General features: G+C 32.6%; 4 protein-coding genes and 1 long non-coding RNA gene across 11 annotated transcripts in view; 3 read left to right on the top strand and 2 right to left on the bottom strand.

Annotated features, from left to right (window-relative positions):
* The window catches only part of LOC126876531 (epidermal growth factor receptor), a 172,889-nt gene extending 167,050 nt beyond the window's left edge, over positions 1-5,839 (top strand). For all 4 annotated transcript variants that reach the window (XM_050639399.1, XM_050639389.1, XM_050639384.1 and 1 more), the window contains 5 exons: positions 348-649; positions 798-2,003; positions 2,180-2,585; positions 2,713-2,892; positions 3,011-5,839. In XM_050639399.1, coding sequence (XP_050495356.1) covers positions 348-649; positions 798-2,003; positions 2,180-2,585; positions 2,713-2,892; positions 3,011-3,318 — 2,402 coding nt within the window. In that variant the 3' untranslated portion in view covers positions 3,319-5,839. The remainder of the gene's footprint in view (positions 1-347; positions 650-797; positions 2,004-2,179; positions 2,586-2,712; positions 2,893-3,010) is intronic.
* A 31-nt stretch (positions 5,840-5,870) lies between these two features.
* Positions 5,871-8,083, top strand: LOC126876603 (uncharacterized). Its single transcript, XM_050639518.1, has 7 exons — positions 5,871-6,083; positions 6,190-6,466; positions 6,751-6,912; positions 6,990-7,242; positions 7,382-7,494; positions 7,676-7,783; positions 7,875-8,083. The coding sequence occupies exons 1-7, from the start codon at positions 5,922-5,924 to the stop codon at positions 8,081-8,083; spliced, it is 1,284 nt and encodes a 427-aa protein (XP_050495475.1). The 5' UTR covers positions 5,871-5,921.
* Positions 6,105-6,563, bottom strand: LOC126876635 (uncharacterized). The gene is made up of 2 exons (XR_007694393.1): positions 6,415-6,563; positions 6,105-6,301 (listed from the first exon to the last, which is right to left on the bottom strand). It is a non-coding gene; the product is annotated as an uncharacterized LOC126876635 (long non-coding RNA).
* Positions 8,084-8,346: 263 nt separating the features above from the next.
* On the bottom strand, positions 8,347-9,498 carry LOC126876587 (ribosome-recycling factor, mitochondrial). The gene is made up of 2 exons (XM_050639501.1): positions 8,724-9,498; positions 8,347-8,651 (listed from the first exon to the last, which is right to left on the bottom strand). The coding sequence occupies exons 1-2, from the start codon at positions 9,287-9,289 to the stop codon at positions 8,411-8,413; spliced, it is 807 nt and encodes a 268-aa protein (XP_050495458.1). The 5' UTR covers positions 9,290-9,498; the 3' UTR covers positions 8,347-8,410.
* Positions 9,499-10,089: 591 nt separating this feature from the next.
* On the top strand, positions 10,090-13,523 carry LOC126876569 (interferon-inducible double-stranded RNA-dependent protein kinase activator A-like). 4 transcript variants are annotated; one of them, XM_050639462.1, is made up of 5 exons: positions 10,090-10,386; positions 10,447-10,513; positions 10,645-11,102; positions 11,169-13,073; positions 13,149-13,523. In XM_050639462.1, the coding sequence occupies exons 3-4, from the start codon at positions 10,758-10,760 to the stop codon at positions 11,820-11,822; spliced, it is 999 nt and encodes a 332-aa protein (XP_050495419.1). In that variant the 5' UTR covers positions 10,090-10,386; positions 10,447-10,513; positions 10,645-10,757; the 3' UTR covers positions 11,823-13,073; positions 13,149-13,523. The 4 variants fall into 4 exon arrangements, with proteins under 4 accessions (XP_050495419.1, XP_050495416.1, XP_050495427.1 ...); XM_050639459.1 differs by lacking the exon at positions 10,447-10,513 and having other exon boundaries at positions 10,090-10,301; XM_050639470.1 differs by having other exon boundaries at positions 10,308-10,513; positions 11,169-13,068.
* The last annotated feature ends 30 nt before the right edge of the window (positions 13,524-13,553 follow it).

Genomic DNA, 13,553 nt, shown 5'->3' on the forward strand with positions numbered 1-13,553 from the left:
TATAACTGAGTACGATGAAAAATCTTATAAATGTACTTATGACTTTCAATTTGAAATGTTAAATAATAAAAGTGGGTAATCCTGTGAAAATGTCTTTTCTCGGTACCAAGTTTGTTGGACTTCGTATATGTTATATGTAAGGCTGGGTAATATGCGATTTGTACGAACCGTAAGACGATCGTCTACTTATCCTCTACGACTTACCAACATCGGAATTCGACAAAATTGAAATTGAAACCCCCTTTGCTATATAATTATTTAATTTTGAATACATATGTCTAGAGAACATTTTTACGTGGAAAAATGTTATAAGATTCAGTAACTTAACAAAAATTGTTCTGTTAAAGGGTATTACTACGAGTGGGTGAGTCCTCAAGAGCAAGGACCACTGAAACCACTTGCAGGCAAGGCTGTTTGTCGCAAATGTCACTCTCGCTGCAAGAAGTGCACGGGATACGGTTTCCACGAGCACGTGTGCCAAGAATGTACAAAGTATAAGAGGGGTGAACAGTGCGAAGACGAGTGTCCCGCGGATCATTTCACGGATGCCGATACTCAACTTTGTATACCATGCTACAGCGAATGTCGAGGATGTTTTGGACCGGGCCCAAATCAATGTTACAAATGTCGAAACTACAAGATCTACATTGTAAGTGATATACTGATTTTCAGTAAATGCAAATTTTACAGAGTATAAATTTTTAATCCAATGAAAAAGAAGACTTGGATTTACGAAAATTCTATCAAATGTAAACTGGTCTTCGAATGTATCATCGAAGTCTACTTTCTCGTTCCAGGACGGAGATACAGACGGAAACACCACGTCTTTCAACTGCACGGAAACCTGTACTCCCGAATATCCGCACAAGATCTTCAATCCAGACAGTGAACCGTACTGTTCACTGGAAACTGTGGGTTTAGTAGAAAACGAACTTCAACCAGCTATCCTAGCAGGCGTTGCGATATTCGCTCTAGTGTTCCTCATAATAGCGGCCATAATCATGTACTTCTGGCGTGTACGAGCAAAAGCCAAAGAAAACACTGTGAAAATGACAATGGCTCTGACCGGCTTGGACGACAACGAACCTCTTCGTCCAACTGGCGTGAAACCAAATCTAGCGAAATTACGTATCATCAAAGAAGAAGAGATGAGAAAAGGTGGAATTCTAGGTTACGGTGCTTTCGGTAACGTTTATAAAGGAGTTTGGGTGCCAGAAGGGGAGAACGTGAAGATTCCAGTGGCTATAAAAGTCTTGCAAGGTAATGGTACAGGAGCGAATACCTCGAAGGAATTCCTCGACGAGGCTTACATCATGGCTAGCGTGGAGCATCCGAATCTACTTCAGTTGCTAGCTGTTTGCATGACGTCGCAAATGATGCTAGTGACCCAATTGATGCCTTTAGGCTGTTTGCTCGATTTCGTGCGCAGATTTAAAGACAAAATTGGCTCGAAAGCGTTGCTAAATTGGTGCACCCAGATTGCCAGAGGGATGGCTTATTTGGAAGAAAGAAGATTGGTTCATCGAGACCTTGCGGCTCGCAACGTTCTTGTGCAAACGCCTAACTGTGTCAAGATTACCGATTTCGGATTAGCCAAGCTATTGGACATCAACGAAGAACAATATAAAGCTGCCGGTGGAAAGATGCCGATCAAGTGGCTGGCCTTGGAATGCATTCAACATCGAGTTTTCACTCATAAATCGGATGTTTGGGCTTTCGGCGTGACCATTTGGGAGGTTCTTACCTATGGCGGGAGACCCTATGAGAATGTGCCTGCCCGAAACGTGCCAGAATTATTGGAAAAAGGCGAAAGGTTACCTCAACCGGCCATATGTACGATCGACGTGTATATGATTATGATTAAATGTTGGATGTTAGACGCTGAGTCAAGGCCTAGCTTCAAAGAACTGGCGGAAGACTTTGCGAAGATGTCTAGAGATCCTGGCCGATATCTTGCTATCAAGGGCGACAAATACATGAGGCTACCTTCGTATACACTGCAGGTTGGTAAAGTCCACTTAATGTTTTTTTACTTCATTCTTTGTATATAATACAGAAAGAATCGATGTCATTTCAGAACACTTCTCTTTACTACAAAAATTTCCAAATGGACGCTTATTTCTAACTAATTATTGTTCGTCGTAACAAGGGCGGTAAATAATTGAGATTTTGTTGTTAGGACGAAAAGGAGATGATACGAAATCTTGCATCAGCCATGGACGGTCCTGAAGCCTTGGTAGACGCTGATGAGTATCTACAACCGAAATCAAGGGCTCCCATCCCACCAGGACTTTCAGCATCCAGTACTTCCGGCTCTCCGCCAAATACACCCATGAAAGCTTGCTGGCCCAATGGAAAACCCCTAGCCACCGATTCACCCACGCCTCAGAACCAACAAAACTTAGACAGAGAGTTGTTAAGGTATGGCGCTAATCACAGAAACGGAAATATATCGCACGAACCAGGAAACTCCGGTCAACACGGGCATTACGCGCCTGCGAATGGTCATTGCGGACACATCGTGGGCACGGACACTACTAGTTCGAGATATTGCTCGGACCCGTTGAAGATGATCGTTGTGAGAGGTGAGTTGATTACTCGACGAGTTTAAATAAATGGAATTTTACAATATGGTAGAACTAATATTTTGTGAAATAAAAAGAAATTTAAATGAATCGATGTCAAAGATTAATTTCATTTTTGTTTACTTAGATTGCGATGTGACAGACGACTGTTTCGACGGTGAAATAAATTCTGCGCATCAGCAGGCTCAAGTAGGTAATCTCAAGCTCGACTTGCCATTAGACGAAGATGATTATTTGATGCCATCGCCGCAATTGCCAACGAATACAACGCAATACATGGATCTCATAGGTGACTCCAAACCTACGGGTAAGCACGAAACACTTTCTCTAAATCACTTAAATAAAAACACTTATTCTTCCCAAACAATTATAATACGTTCATATATATCCGCGAAACAATTCTCAAGTTACATTATCGTTTCTAGAAATGGAACCAAAGCGAGTCAACAACGGTTACCGAAAGTATCCTGAATTTCTAACTATTCAAGGGAAAACGTCGTTAGATAATCCCGAGTATATAATGTCCCAAGACGAAGGACCATTAACCCCGCAAACTTTAGGTATTCCGACGCCTGATCTGGAAAAGGTTCTAACGAACGGAACATTTGGTTCTCAAGTGAGACAAAGGAGTTCGGAAGAAGAATCTGACCACGAATACTACAACGATTTCGATCGCCTGGAACGGGAATTGCAGCCGCTAAAACCCCTTAGGAAGAACGAGACGACCGTTTGATTCCTAAAACTTACATCGAATAAGGACTGTTCCGTTAAGGTTCCAAGTTAGAATCGGAAAGCCGGTGTCATTCGATCGTCCGTTGATCTCAAACGCAACGGGTGATAGCATGAACATAGAATGGCGGACGAGCCCGGCTCCTCGTATTCGAGGAAACTACACAGTGTACTTAGAAAAGACACTTCGCTGGAAAGTGCCGTGTTTGATTGTGATTAGACGTAAAACGTGTGAAACTGTGCTAATTTTCCTTCTTAACGAGTTGACTGTCGCGAACGAATAAAATATATGTCTCGCGCCTTATAAACTGTAAAATCGTTGTTGAGCGCGTGTACGATAAACAAGTAGTGCAAAGTTAATCTTAATGTGCCATTCACGGTGGCTTGTAAATAAAGAAAAAAAAGTACTGTCTACCATTTCTACAAGGCTACTAAAAGTTTAGGGAAACGACGTGCAGTAAATGGCATAAACAATTGTTACTTTCCTATCTCCGTCTTCGATTTCTAACGCTATCTTTGATGGCTCACTTTGATGGCTAACTTTGATGGCTCACTTTGATGGCTCACTTTGATGGTTCATCGTGTTCTTTTATTTTGTTGACTCGTTTTACGCATGTTTGTTAGAAACTTTTATATTAAAATGTCGAAGCACAGAGGATTATATGAAAGCGCGAAGGTGGACACGTATCTTTCAAAATTACCCGCTACTCTTGTCTTTTATTCCCTAAAACTGGAATTGTGCGTGTAAATTCAATTGGATCTCTATTTTATGCGATCGAGCACGTATCATAAGATGCACATCGGGGCCGTTCAGAAATTCGAGACACGTAACGAATATTCAGATCGCCTCGTGGCGCGGAACATCTGTGCGGTTCGCCCCTTGACTGTGATAAAAAACGTTCTGTTATTACTCGAGGACACTTAAAAGGAACATCTCAATCGTTTATCGATCTATCTTTGCTTCCCTTCTTCTTACATATCGCAGTAAGCTACGACAGTACAACGAATTGTCCTAATTTACTGCTTAAATGGTAATAAGTTTCCGAGTTGCAAGCGAAGATCGACCGGAATCCAGGGATTCGTTGAGGTAAAATCGAACGAAACACTTGAGAAGACAACGAAGGAAGATTTAGACGCTTGCCGTTTCCTAGGATTCTTGTCTCGCGGCTCTACTTAAATGTTTAACGATGCCCTATATTTTTTTATGCCATCGCCTTTTGTACATGGGACCAATGAAATTGGCCTCGGCCAGAGCGCACGGAAGTATCTCGTTTTTTTATGTAGGAACGCGTCTGTGTAAATAGATTAGTGGTTAGCGCGTAAGATATTCTACATACGTAGAAAACGGAAAGTACTTGAGTAAACTAAGTAATCTGTATCTGTTTTTCTTTTCGAGTATAAAACGGACGAAAAAAGAAACGGACGTAGACGAAATAACTAAAAGCGCAGCGCCGGTATGCGAATTATACGGGGTTACGCTGTGCCGCGTAATCATAGGATTAGGACGTGCCATGTTATGTACAGGGAACGCGAGAGAGAAAAAAAGAAATAAAAAATGATGAACACGTTTCATTGACAGGAAATTCGTGTTAAATCAAAATTTTAAAAATCGGAAAATGAATGATTCGAGGCAATGCGTTCGTTTAGCAGGAAAAGCGTGTATGAATGTGTACGAGACCCCGATCTCATTCGTGACGATACGAGTAATAAAATGAAATTTGTAACGAGTTTCTGTAATGAAATGGGACCGAGTTTCAGAAATAAAAATTGTCTAATCTAATATACGACATGTTTTTCACAACAATACAATTGCACGAATTTGTATCCTCGTTACACACGAAATGCGTGCCTTTACCCTTAAGAATGATAAGCCAATACGTATCGTGTACATTGCGTTAATCGTTATTAATGGTTACGTTATTGATTTCTCATCTGTAATATATTATATGTGTAATGATTGCGTTGCCGAGCAGATCAACGTGTACCTTGAGAAACGTGTACACGTCCATTTTCGATACTCCCGTCGGAAAAAAAGGAAAAATGAGAAAACGTGTTTCTCCATATGCTTCTACCCATATTGTTCCCGTCTCTATGATTCCGTGTAAAACAAGTGTGAATTTGAAATTGTACAATACCGTTCGATAACCGGGATAAAATAGCTGCGAGAAATTGCATTTGCCATTCGGTTGTGGACATAGAACTTATAAAAGTTTATAATATCATTATATATCGTAAAGAAATTATTGTAATAAAGAACCATCATCATTCTTACGAAACCTGACGATTTGTTCTCTTTCTTCATCCCGTTTGACAATGATACTGTCTCAAAAAAACAATGAAAATGTTTTCAAATAAGACACGTGTAACTGTATTTTTATCTTTTGTGTTCTTATATTGTTATATGTTTAGCAAATTAATTATCTTAATTAATTATTTATTTGTCCATCAACAAGGAAACACGGATTCTGCTATGTGATAAGCGCTTTTATGATTCGACATAAATAAACGGAAGTGTATATCGTCGATATTTGCAATTGCTTTTATTTATCGAAAAAAAGTCTTCATCAAATTCATTGGATTATTTATCGAAAATACACAACTTGCAACATGGAAACAATAAGTGATCCTTATCAGAGACATCTTTTCGACGATGATTCTATATTTAATGTCTACAATGAAGAATCAACAAACTTAACAGTCGGTGTTCCCGGTCCTGACTTACTCCAAAACTGTGTAGAAATTATGAAAAAAGTCACGGATCATCGCTTGGTAAAAACTTAATACATTACGTACTACATTACACGTTTTAATACATTTTATTGTTAATATACAAATATTTTATTGTTAATATACGTTAAAATATATTTCGTTGTAGAAAGAAGAAAAGAAAGAAGGAAAGTATTATCTGTTTCAATATGGCATCACAGCAGACTTATGGGAGTGTCGTGAAGAATTGGCGAAATTTTTGAGCAGACGTTACAGCGATCCTGTGAAACGAGAAAATTTAATTTTAACATGCGGAGCTTCGCATGGCTTACAACTTTTATTAAATACCATTCTTTCACCAAACGGGATAATTTTTGTAGAAGAAGTTACTTACATGCCAGCATTAGATGCTTTCGGACAATTTCCATTAATGAAAATAGTCGCAGGTACAATCATAACGAGTTTATTTTCTTCTCGGTCGAATAATAATCAATGTCTGTATGTAAAATTATGTTTAAAAGGCGAAAATCATATTTTAGCATATCTAATCGGCATATTTAATCAGGCTGGTACCATCCTATAAATCTTTGGTCAAATTTGATGTCTTGATTAGAATAAAATTATATCAATTGAGACATATTTAATATTTTTTTTATTTGTCATCGATTGTTTTTTGTTAACTACGTAATAACATAAAAAGCTAAATAATGAAAAAATATTTCCAATATAATACCGATGAAGAACGATATGGTAGATTTAGATGAATTTGAAAAAATAATTGTGGAAAAAAAATGCAATGGTAATTTTTTAACAAATGAGCAAAAAATATTCTGGGCTATGTTTTACACGATTCCCACTTTTCATAATCCGACTGGATCAACTTTACCACCTGGTAAGTTACAATTGATACGTCTTATCAAAATCTATTAAAAATTCCAGATGTGGCTTTAATCCTCCTCTTTTTAATAGAAAATTGTAAGCGTGTTGTTGAAATAGCAAGAAAAAGTTCTATATTAATAGCTTGTGACGATGTATATAATTTACTGTATTATGGAGACGGTTTACCGCCACATCGATTATTTTCCTATGATAAACAAACGGATCCTGAGTATGAAGCTGGCAATATTGTATCAAATGGATCGTTTTCAAAAATTTTTTCTCCCACACTTCGCTTTGGATGGATTGAATGTAGTCCACGAATTGCTAAAATCTTTAAACTTTCGTAAATATGACACTTATTTTTTATTCTACTTTTTTCCATTTCATCAAGTATTAATTATGAAATTTAAACACAAAAAATTTCTAAAGATTTTTTAGCATGTACTGCTGTTTTAACTCTTATATGTAAATATTCTATCTAGAGGAATCTTGTGCAATGGTGGCGCAGTTAATCATTACGTTTCCGGTGTTGTTACAAGTTTACTACAGCTAAATCTTCAAGATAATTATCTCGATAAATTAACTCAAATATATAAGATATATTTTCTAAACTAAACTGAAATATGTAAAATTATTGTTTTCTGTATAACATTGAAATATCCATCCTTCCACAATTACATTTATTAAGATATAAATTTATATAAATAATAACGAAAGGTATATTTAAAAATGTATGTAAAACACACAGCTAAAAAATAACTAAGTATATTTTACATAGGAACGGCTATCAATATTATGTAATGTATTGGACTACTATTTATCACGATGCTGTTCATATAAAAGACCAGAAGGTGGTTACTTTGTATGGATTCACCTTCCTTTAGGTAATATATTTTCATCTAAAATTTTCTATTATGATTATTATTATTATCATGTAGAAAATTTCTAATATATGAAAATATAATTTATTTGTAGAAATAAATGCCACCGATTTTATTCAATGGTGTCAGAAAAAATACAAAGTATCCGCCATACCAGGGATACTATTCTCATATTCAGGGAAATCTCATAATTATCTTCGACTTAGCATAAGTTTTCATAGAAAAGAAGTTTTAGAAACTGCTACAAAATCACTTTGCGAAGCTCTTCTAGACTATGTTAGAAAAAATATTAACTATAAATGAACTATACTATATAAATGGACTATAGTATGGCAATTTTCTAAGTCCAGTCATGTTAATGGTTAATCAATATTACAAAAAATATATTGTCCTGCATGTAGTAAAAAAATAGAATTATAAAATAGAACAGCGATGTCAACTTCTTATTTTTTATAGAAATACCATTTAATCGTCAATAATTTTATTTAGTTATTCCATATTAGTTTCAAGAAATTGTTATAAACATGATTTAAAATGATGCAATCATATAAAGTACATCAACAATATAGATGACAATAATGTTTACTACACTATGAATAGCATATGTTTACAACCATGCACTTGAAATTTTTATGATTCACCTAAAAGTTCTTTCTGTTTTGCTTTCAACAATTCTTCTGCTTTATCTACATATTGTTTTTGTAGAGCACTTATATAACTTTCAGCTTTAAATGTTAAATCTTTTGGTAAACCTTCTTTTTTTTTCAAGTTTCTAATATGTTCATTTCTTATATCACTAATAATATTTTTGCATTTAACAAAGTATTGTTTTGCTGTTTTTGCCAAACTTTCCCTATGTTCTTTTGTGACTCTATAAAATTTTATAACATTAATACTAGACAAAAACAACACAAATTATGCATTTAATATTAACGGAACTTACTTAGGTAATGGAATATAAATTGTTGTACCATCTTGTTGTGGATTTAAATTCATATTCGATTTTGATAAAACTTCTAGAATATTTGGGATTATTTGTGGAAATGCAGATGCATTGAGCAATATCATATTAGGTTTCCGACTAATATCTACAAGCTCTTCAAGATTATGTTCTTCATCTTCGAATGTTATAGTCAACTCTTCAACAGCACCTACTCTTGTACGTACAGCTAAGTTTTTTACCATTTCATCTTTATATTTTTCAATTGCTCCATCAAATTGTGACATCATACGTTCTACCTTTACAATATCAGATATTTCATTAAGATTAACATGTACCACTGATTTTTTATTGCTAGGTCGGTCTTTATTTTTTAACAATATATCGCCAGTAAAAAACTTATTTATATTATACAATTTGGGTGAAAATTCATACAAATTAGTACGTGTATTTGTTGATCTAAATGACATTAAAACATTTCTGGAACCTCCCAAGTAATGTAAACATCTAGCATGTCTTGATATAATTTTCAATTCTATAATGCAAGTTCTCAAAAAGCTCAAATTCATTATTGCTTGAATAGTTAATTAACGTTATGCTTTCATGCACTCTTCTCTGCTTATATACATATAACAATTTGCATTAATAATTAACAAGACAACAAAATTTCACTGTAGTCAATGCTGAAACTATTATTAAATACTAATACGACTTAGTAAGGTTAGAAACCAGTACACTGTACCATACACATAATAGGCAATTTTTTATAAAACTGTGATACTTTAAATTCAAATATTAAGGACTATACATAGTTGAAATGCGTCAACAATATTCTAGTGTATGTTATATGTATTATATTATATTAGTATATTTATATATATATTAGTATATATATTAGTATATTTTATAAAGAGTACAAATTTTTATTTAGCGTATGTTATTTTATATAATTTTATGCAAAATATATTAATATCAAATGTTCGTAGTATTGATATGTAGCAATAATACGATGAATATTACACTTAATTTTTATAGAATTTGGATATTATTCGTTTATATTATTTCATTACAATAAGCCTTAATTAGTTTGAGAACACTCTCCTAGAATGTATGTATACTTGTGTTGGCAATAAACTATTTTAAATAGAATTTTCAATTATGTTCAGTTTTTTTTCAATTATGTTAATATTGAAAATCCTTGAAATAATATTATCAGATGTTAGCAAATATTAACTTCATGAACTTTTTCATATATATTGATGTGAATTGAAATAAATTTTATTTCGTTTTACATAATGATCGGTTTTTATGTACATTTACTTCCGTTTGCTTATTTCTAATGTCTGTGTTTACTCCTAAATCGTCCTTCCTAGTACATTCGTTATTCGTTAGTTTTTTTTTGTACCTTATATGTTGTGATTGTATTAATTATAAAATAAATTTTATTTTCAACTACTCAATTGTGAACAAATCATGAAGATAAAAGCTGTACTTTCCCGGTCTATTAGATTTTCATTTGAACCTCTTTTTCTCGAATGTTTATCTATGATCGTGTAATCGGGACTTCCTGTACTTTGACTGGTACGTACTCAAGAATAATAATAATAATTGTTAAAGGAATAGGAAAGAGTGAAGTTCGTTTCGTGTTTAAAAGTTTGTGTATAAAGTGTATAATAGAATAAAGTGATTAATAGAATAAAGTATAAAGTAGAATAAAGTATAAGAGTATAAAGTGGTTAATAGAATTTGTACAACACATAGAGTTACTATTGTAATCAATTTATCGTTAAATGGTAATTATTCTTGATTAAATATATTATATTATAAATTTGAATATATTTTTATTGAAAAATACTTCACCCTTTCTAGATATATATAAATTTTTACAGCATGTTTAGATTTAGTAATTTTCTTTCTTTTACAGACAACAACATATAGTAAATAAAAAAGTGATACATTAATGTTACTGATTGGAGAGAATTATAATATAGATACAAATTGTTAAGAATAGGATAGATAAATTTGCAACAATCTATAATGGACAAAACACCAGTATCTATTTTACATGAAATAATGGCGAAAAATCTAGTAACGCCTAATTATGAGCTTATACATGACGGGGGAGGCACACATATAAATACTTTTACATATCGGGTAACGTGTGAAGGTCTTACTGCTACTGGTATTGGACGTTCTAAAAAGGATGCAAAGCATGAAGCTGCAAAGGCAATGTTAGAAGCTATTGCAGCACATAGAGGTTATCTACAATTACCAGCATCGCCAGCACAATCTTCTGTAAGAACCCCTTTACCACCAACAATTCCTGAGGTGAAAAGAACTCCACCAGATGAACCATTTATTAATGCAGTTGGTGCTTTACAAGTAAGTTATGTTTATTTACCTCTACTTTGTATCGGTACAATAATATTTATGTGCATATTATTGTAGGATTTATGTATTGAAAACAATTTACAAGAACCTAAGTATAATCAAATTAATGAGGTTGGGCCTCCACACGCAAAAATTTTTAGTATTCAATGTACAGTAACAACTTTTAAAGAAATTGGTATTGCAAGGACAAAAAAGCAAGCTAAACAGGAGGCTGCTAAAAAGATGTTAGATAAAATAAATGAATTGACAAATGGCTTACACATCGGAACTAATAAAGAATTAGACGAAAGGAAAGATTATAGTCAAATTGCTAAAGCTCGATATCCTGCACTTTCAAGGTTACCCGCATCTAGAAAAATTAACTTAGGTGTTAAGATATCAGAGTATCATTTACAGTTTAAGAATTTGTTTGATACTGAAATGCAGAAAGAACTAACTGAAAAATTAACATCTATTATTCCACGAAATGAAAATTATATTTCTGAAGAATTTGTAGAAGATCTGCTAAACAAATTACAAGATGTCTTGGCAATCATAGGGTTAGATATAACAACTTCAGTATTCCCTTCAATTACAGAGAAGATTGTTGTAACTATGAGAATAGATACATCTCCTAGTATTGTTGAATTTGCAGTAGGAGCTACAAAAGCAGATGCTGAAATGCATACAATAATAAAATTGATTAAAACTTTGATACTTCTTTTAAAATAAGGATAGAATAACTATACATAAAATAAATAAATTTCAAAATATTTGTGTCAAAGAATATGTTTATATTGGAAGAATAATCGTGTAATTTTTTTTTTAATATATTGTAATATCTTAAAGTTAGATATCAGCTAAGCTTATTATATCAATTAAACAATTTCACTGAGAGAGAGAGAGGGAGAGAGAGAGAGAGAGAGAGAGAGAGAGAAGTGAGGATTTATTATTATAGATCCTATTTCAAGTAAGAAACATTTATCTAATTTTTACTTCTATTACAAAATAGTATAAGCTATATGTGGGTGAGATACTCTATAATATACAATAGTGTATCACTTTATATATACGTAAATATATAATATTTATGTAGTATACCACATAATTGTTACATAAATTAATAATTTAGTATATTATATACAATTTTCATTTTTCAGGTAGTTTGCGACAATTTGCTAAAGAAATGTTTTCAACAAAACTTAGCTAGTTTCGAGTCTGCTACATACTCAATATCAAAAACGTCCAAGAAAGTTTCTTTTCAATAAAAAAATCAAGGTTACGTTAACTTTATTAAATGGCACTTTATATTTTGGATTTTATAGAGTTTTAGCTGATATTAACATGAATTCAATAGCTTACTATACAATAACCTTGAGATGACCGAATTCAGAAATTTATATGCAATATACAGTTGTAGTTCATTGTAATATGTAATATGAAATTGTATTATTGATATCGTTGGATTTACTCGATAAATTTATTAGTTTGGTAGTTTTAGTCTTATTTTGAATATATAATTTGATCAAAGTAAAATAATTTTCCTTACTATTATATTCCTATTGATTTAATCTAAATTTCAAAATTCAAGGTTATCTCAAGATCATAGCGCGATAGGCCATTGAATTTGTCTATCTTATCGTCAGAGTCTGTGAAACCCAAAATATAAGGTGCTATTTAAAAAAACCTCTTTATTGAAAAAAATTTTTCTTGGATATTTTTGATATCCAAGTATATAGCAGACCCAAAACTAATTTTTATTCAAAACATTTCTTTGACAAATTATAGGAAACTGCCTGAAAAATGATGGATAATCTCAGAGTATATACTTTGTATGTACAAATACTTGTCTTATTTGAAATTATTAAATATTATGAAAAGGATATTCGAATAACATTAATTGTTCTATTTAAAATTATTAAATATGATGAGCAGAATTTGAAATATGAAAATATAAACATCTATCCTCTATCAAGATGTAAGGTATAAAACCTGAACAATAATTATTATATCACAGGTTACATTGTTATATTATATTTTCTTCTTCTTTTTTTGCAGAATCTTAAACTTTCGTTCCGAAAAGACCAAGATGGATGTAAACAAGTAATTTATATATTTTTTGAGAATTATTAATCAAATGTTGTATATTACTATTTACCTTCCATGTTAATATCGTTTATCTGATAATTAATTCAGAAGACAGATCAACTCATTAAGGCCTGAAGGATGTTGTATGTATATATCATATCGCATTGGAATACAAATATGTTCATTTTACAATTAAGTTATACAAATCTTTAATCTTTATAATTTGTAATCCAAATTTTTTTATTTCTTTTATATAAAATTTTATATAAAATCAGGCTGTAAAATAAATGACAAGAATGACAAAAATTTAATAAAAAATACTTTGAAGCAGTTTTAAAACTTTAATTTTTCTTCTTTTTAATTAAGAAAAAGAAA

This window comes from Bombus huntii, chromosome 2 (genome assembly GCF_024542735.1).
Source record: "Bombus huntii isolate Logan2020A chromosome 2, iyBomHunt1.1, whole genome shotgun sequence".
In the NCBI taxonomy this organism is placed as follows: Eukaryota; Metazoa; Arthropoda; class Insecta; order Hymenoptera; family Apidae; genus Bombus; species Bombus huntii.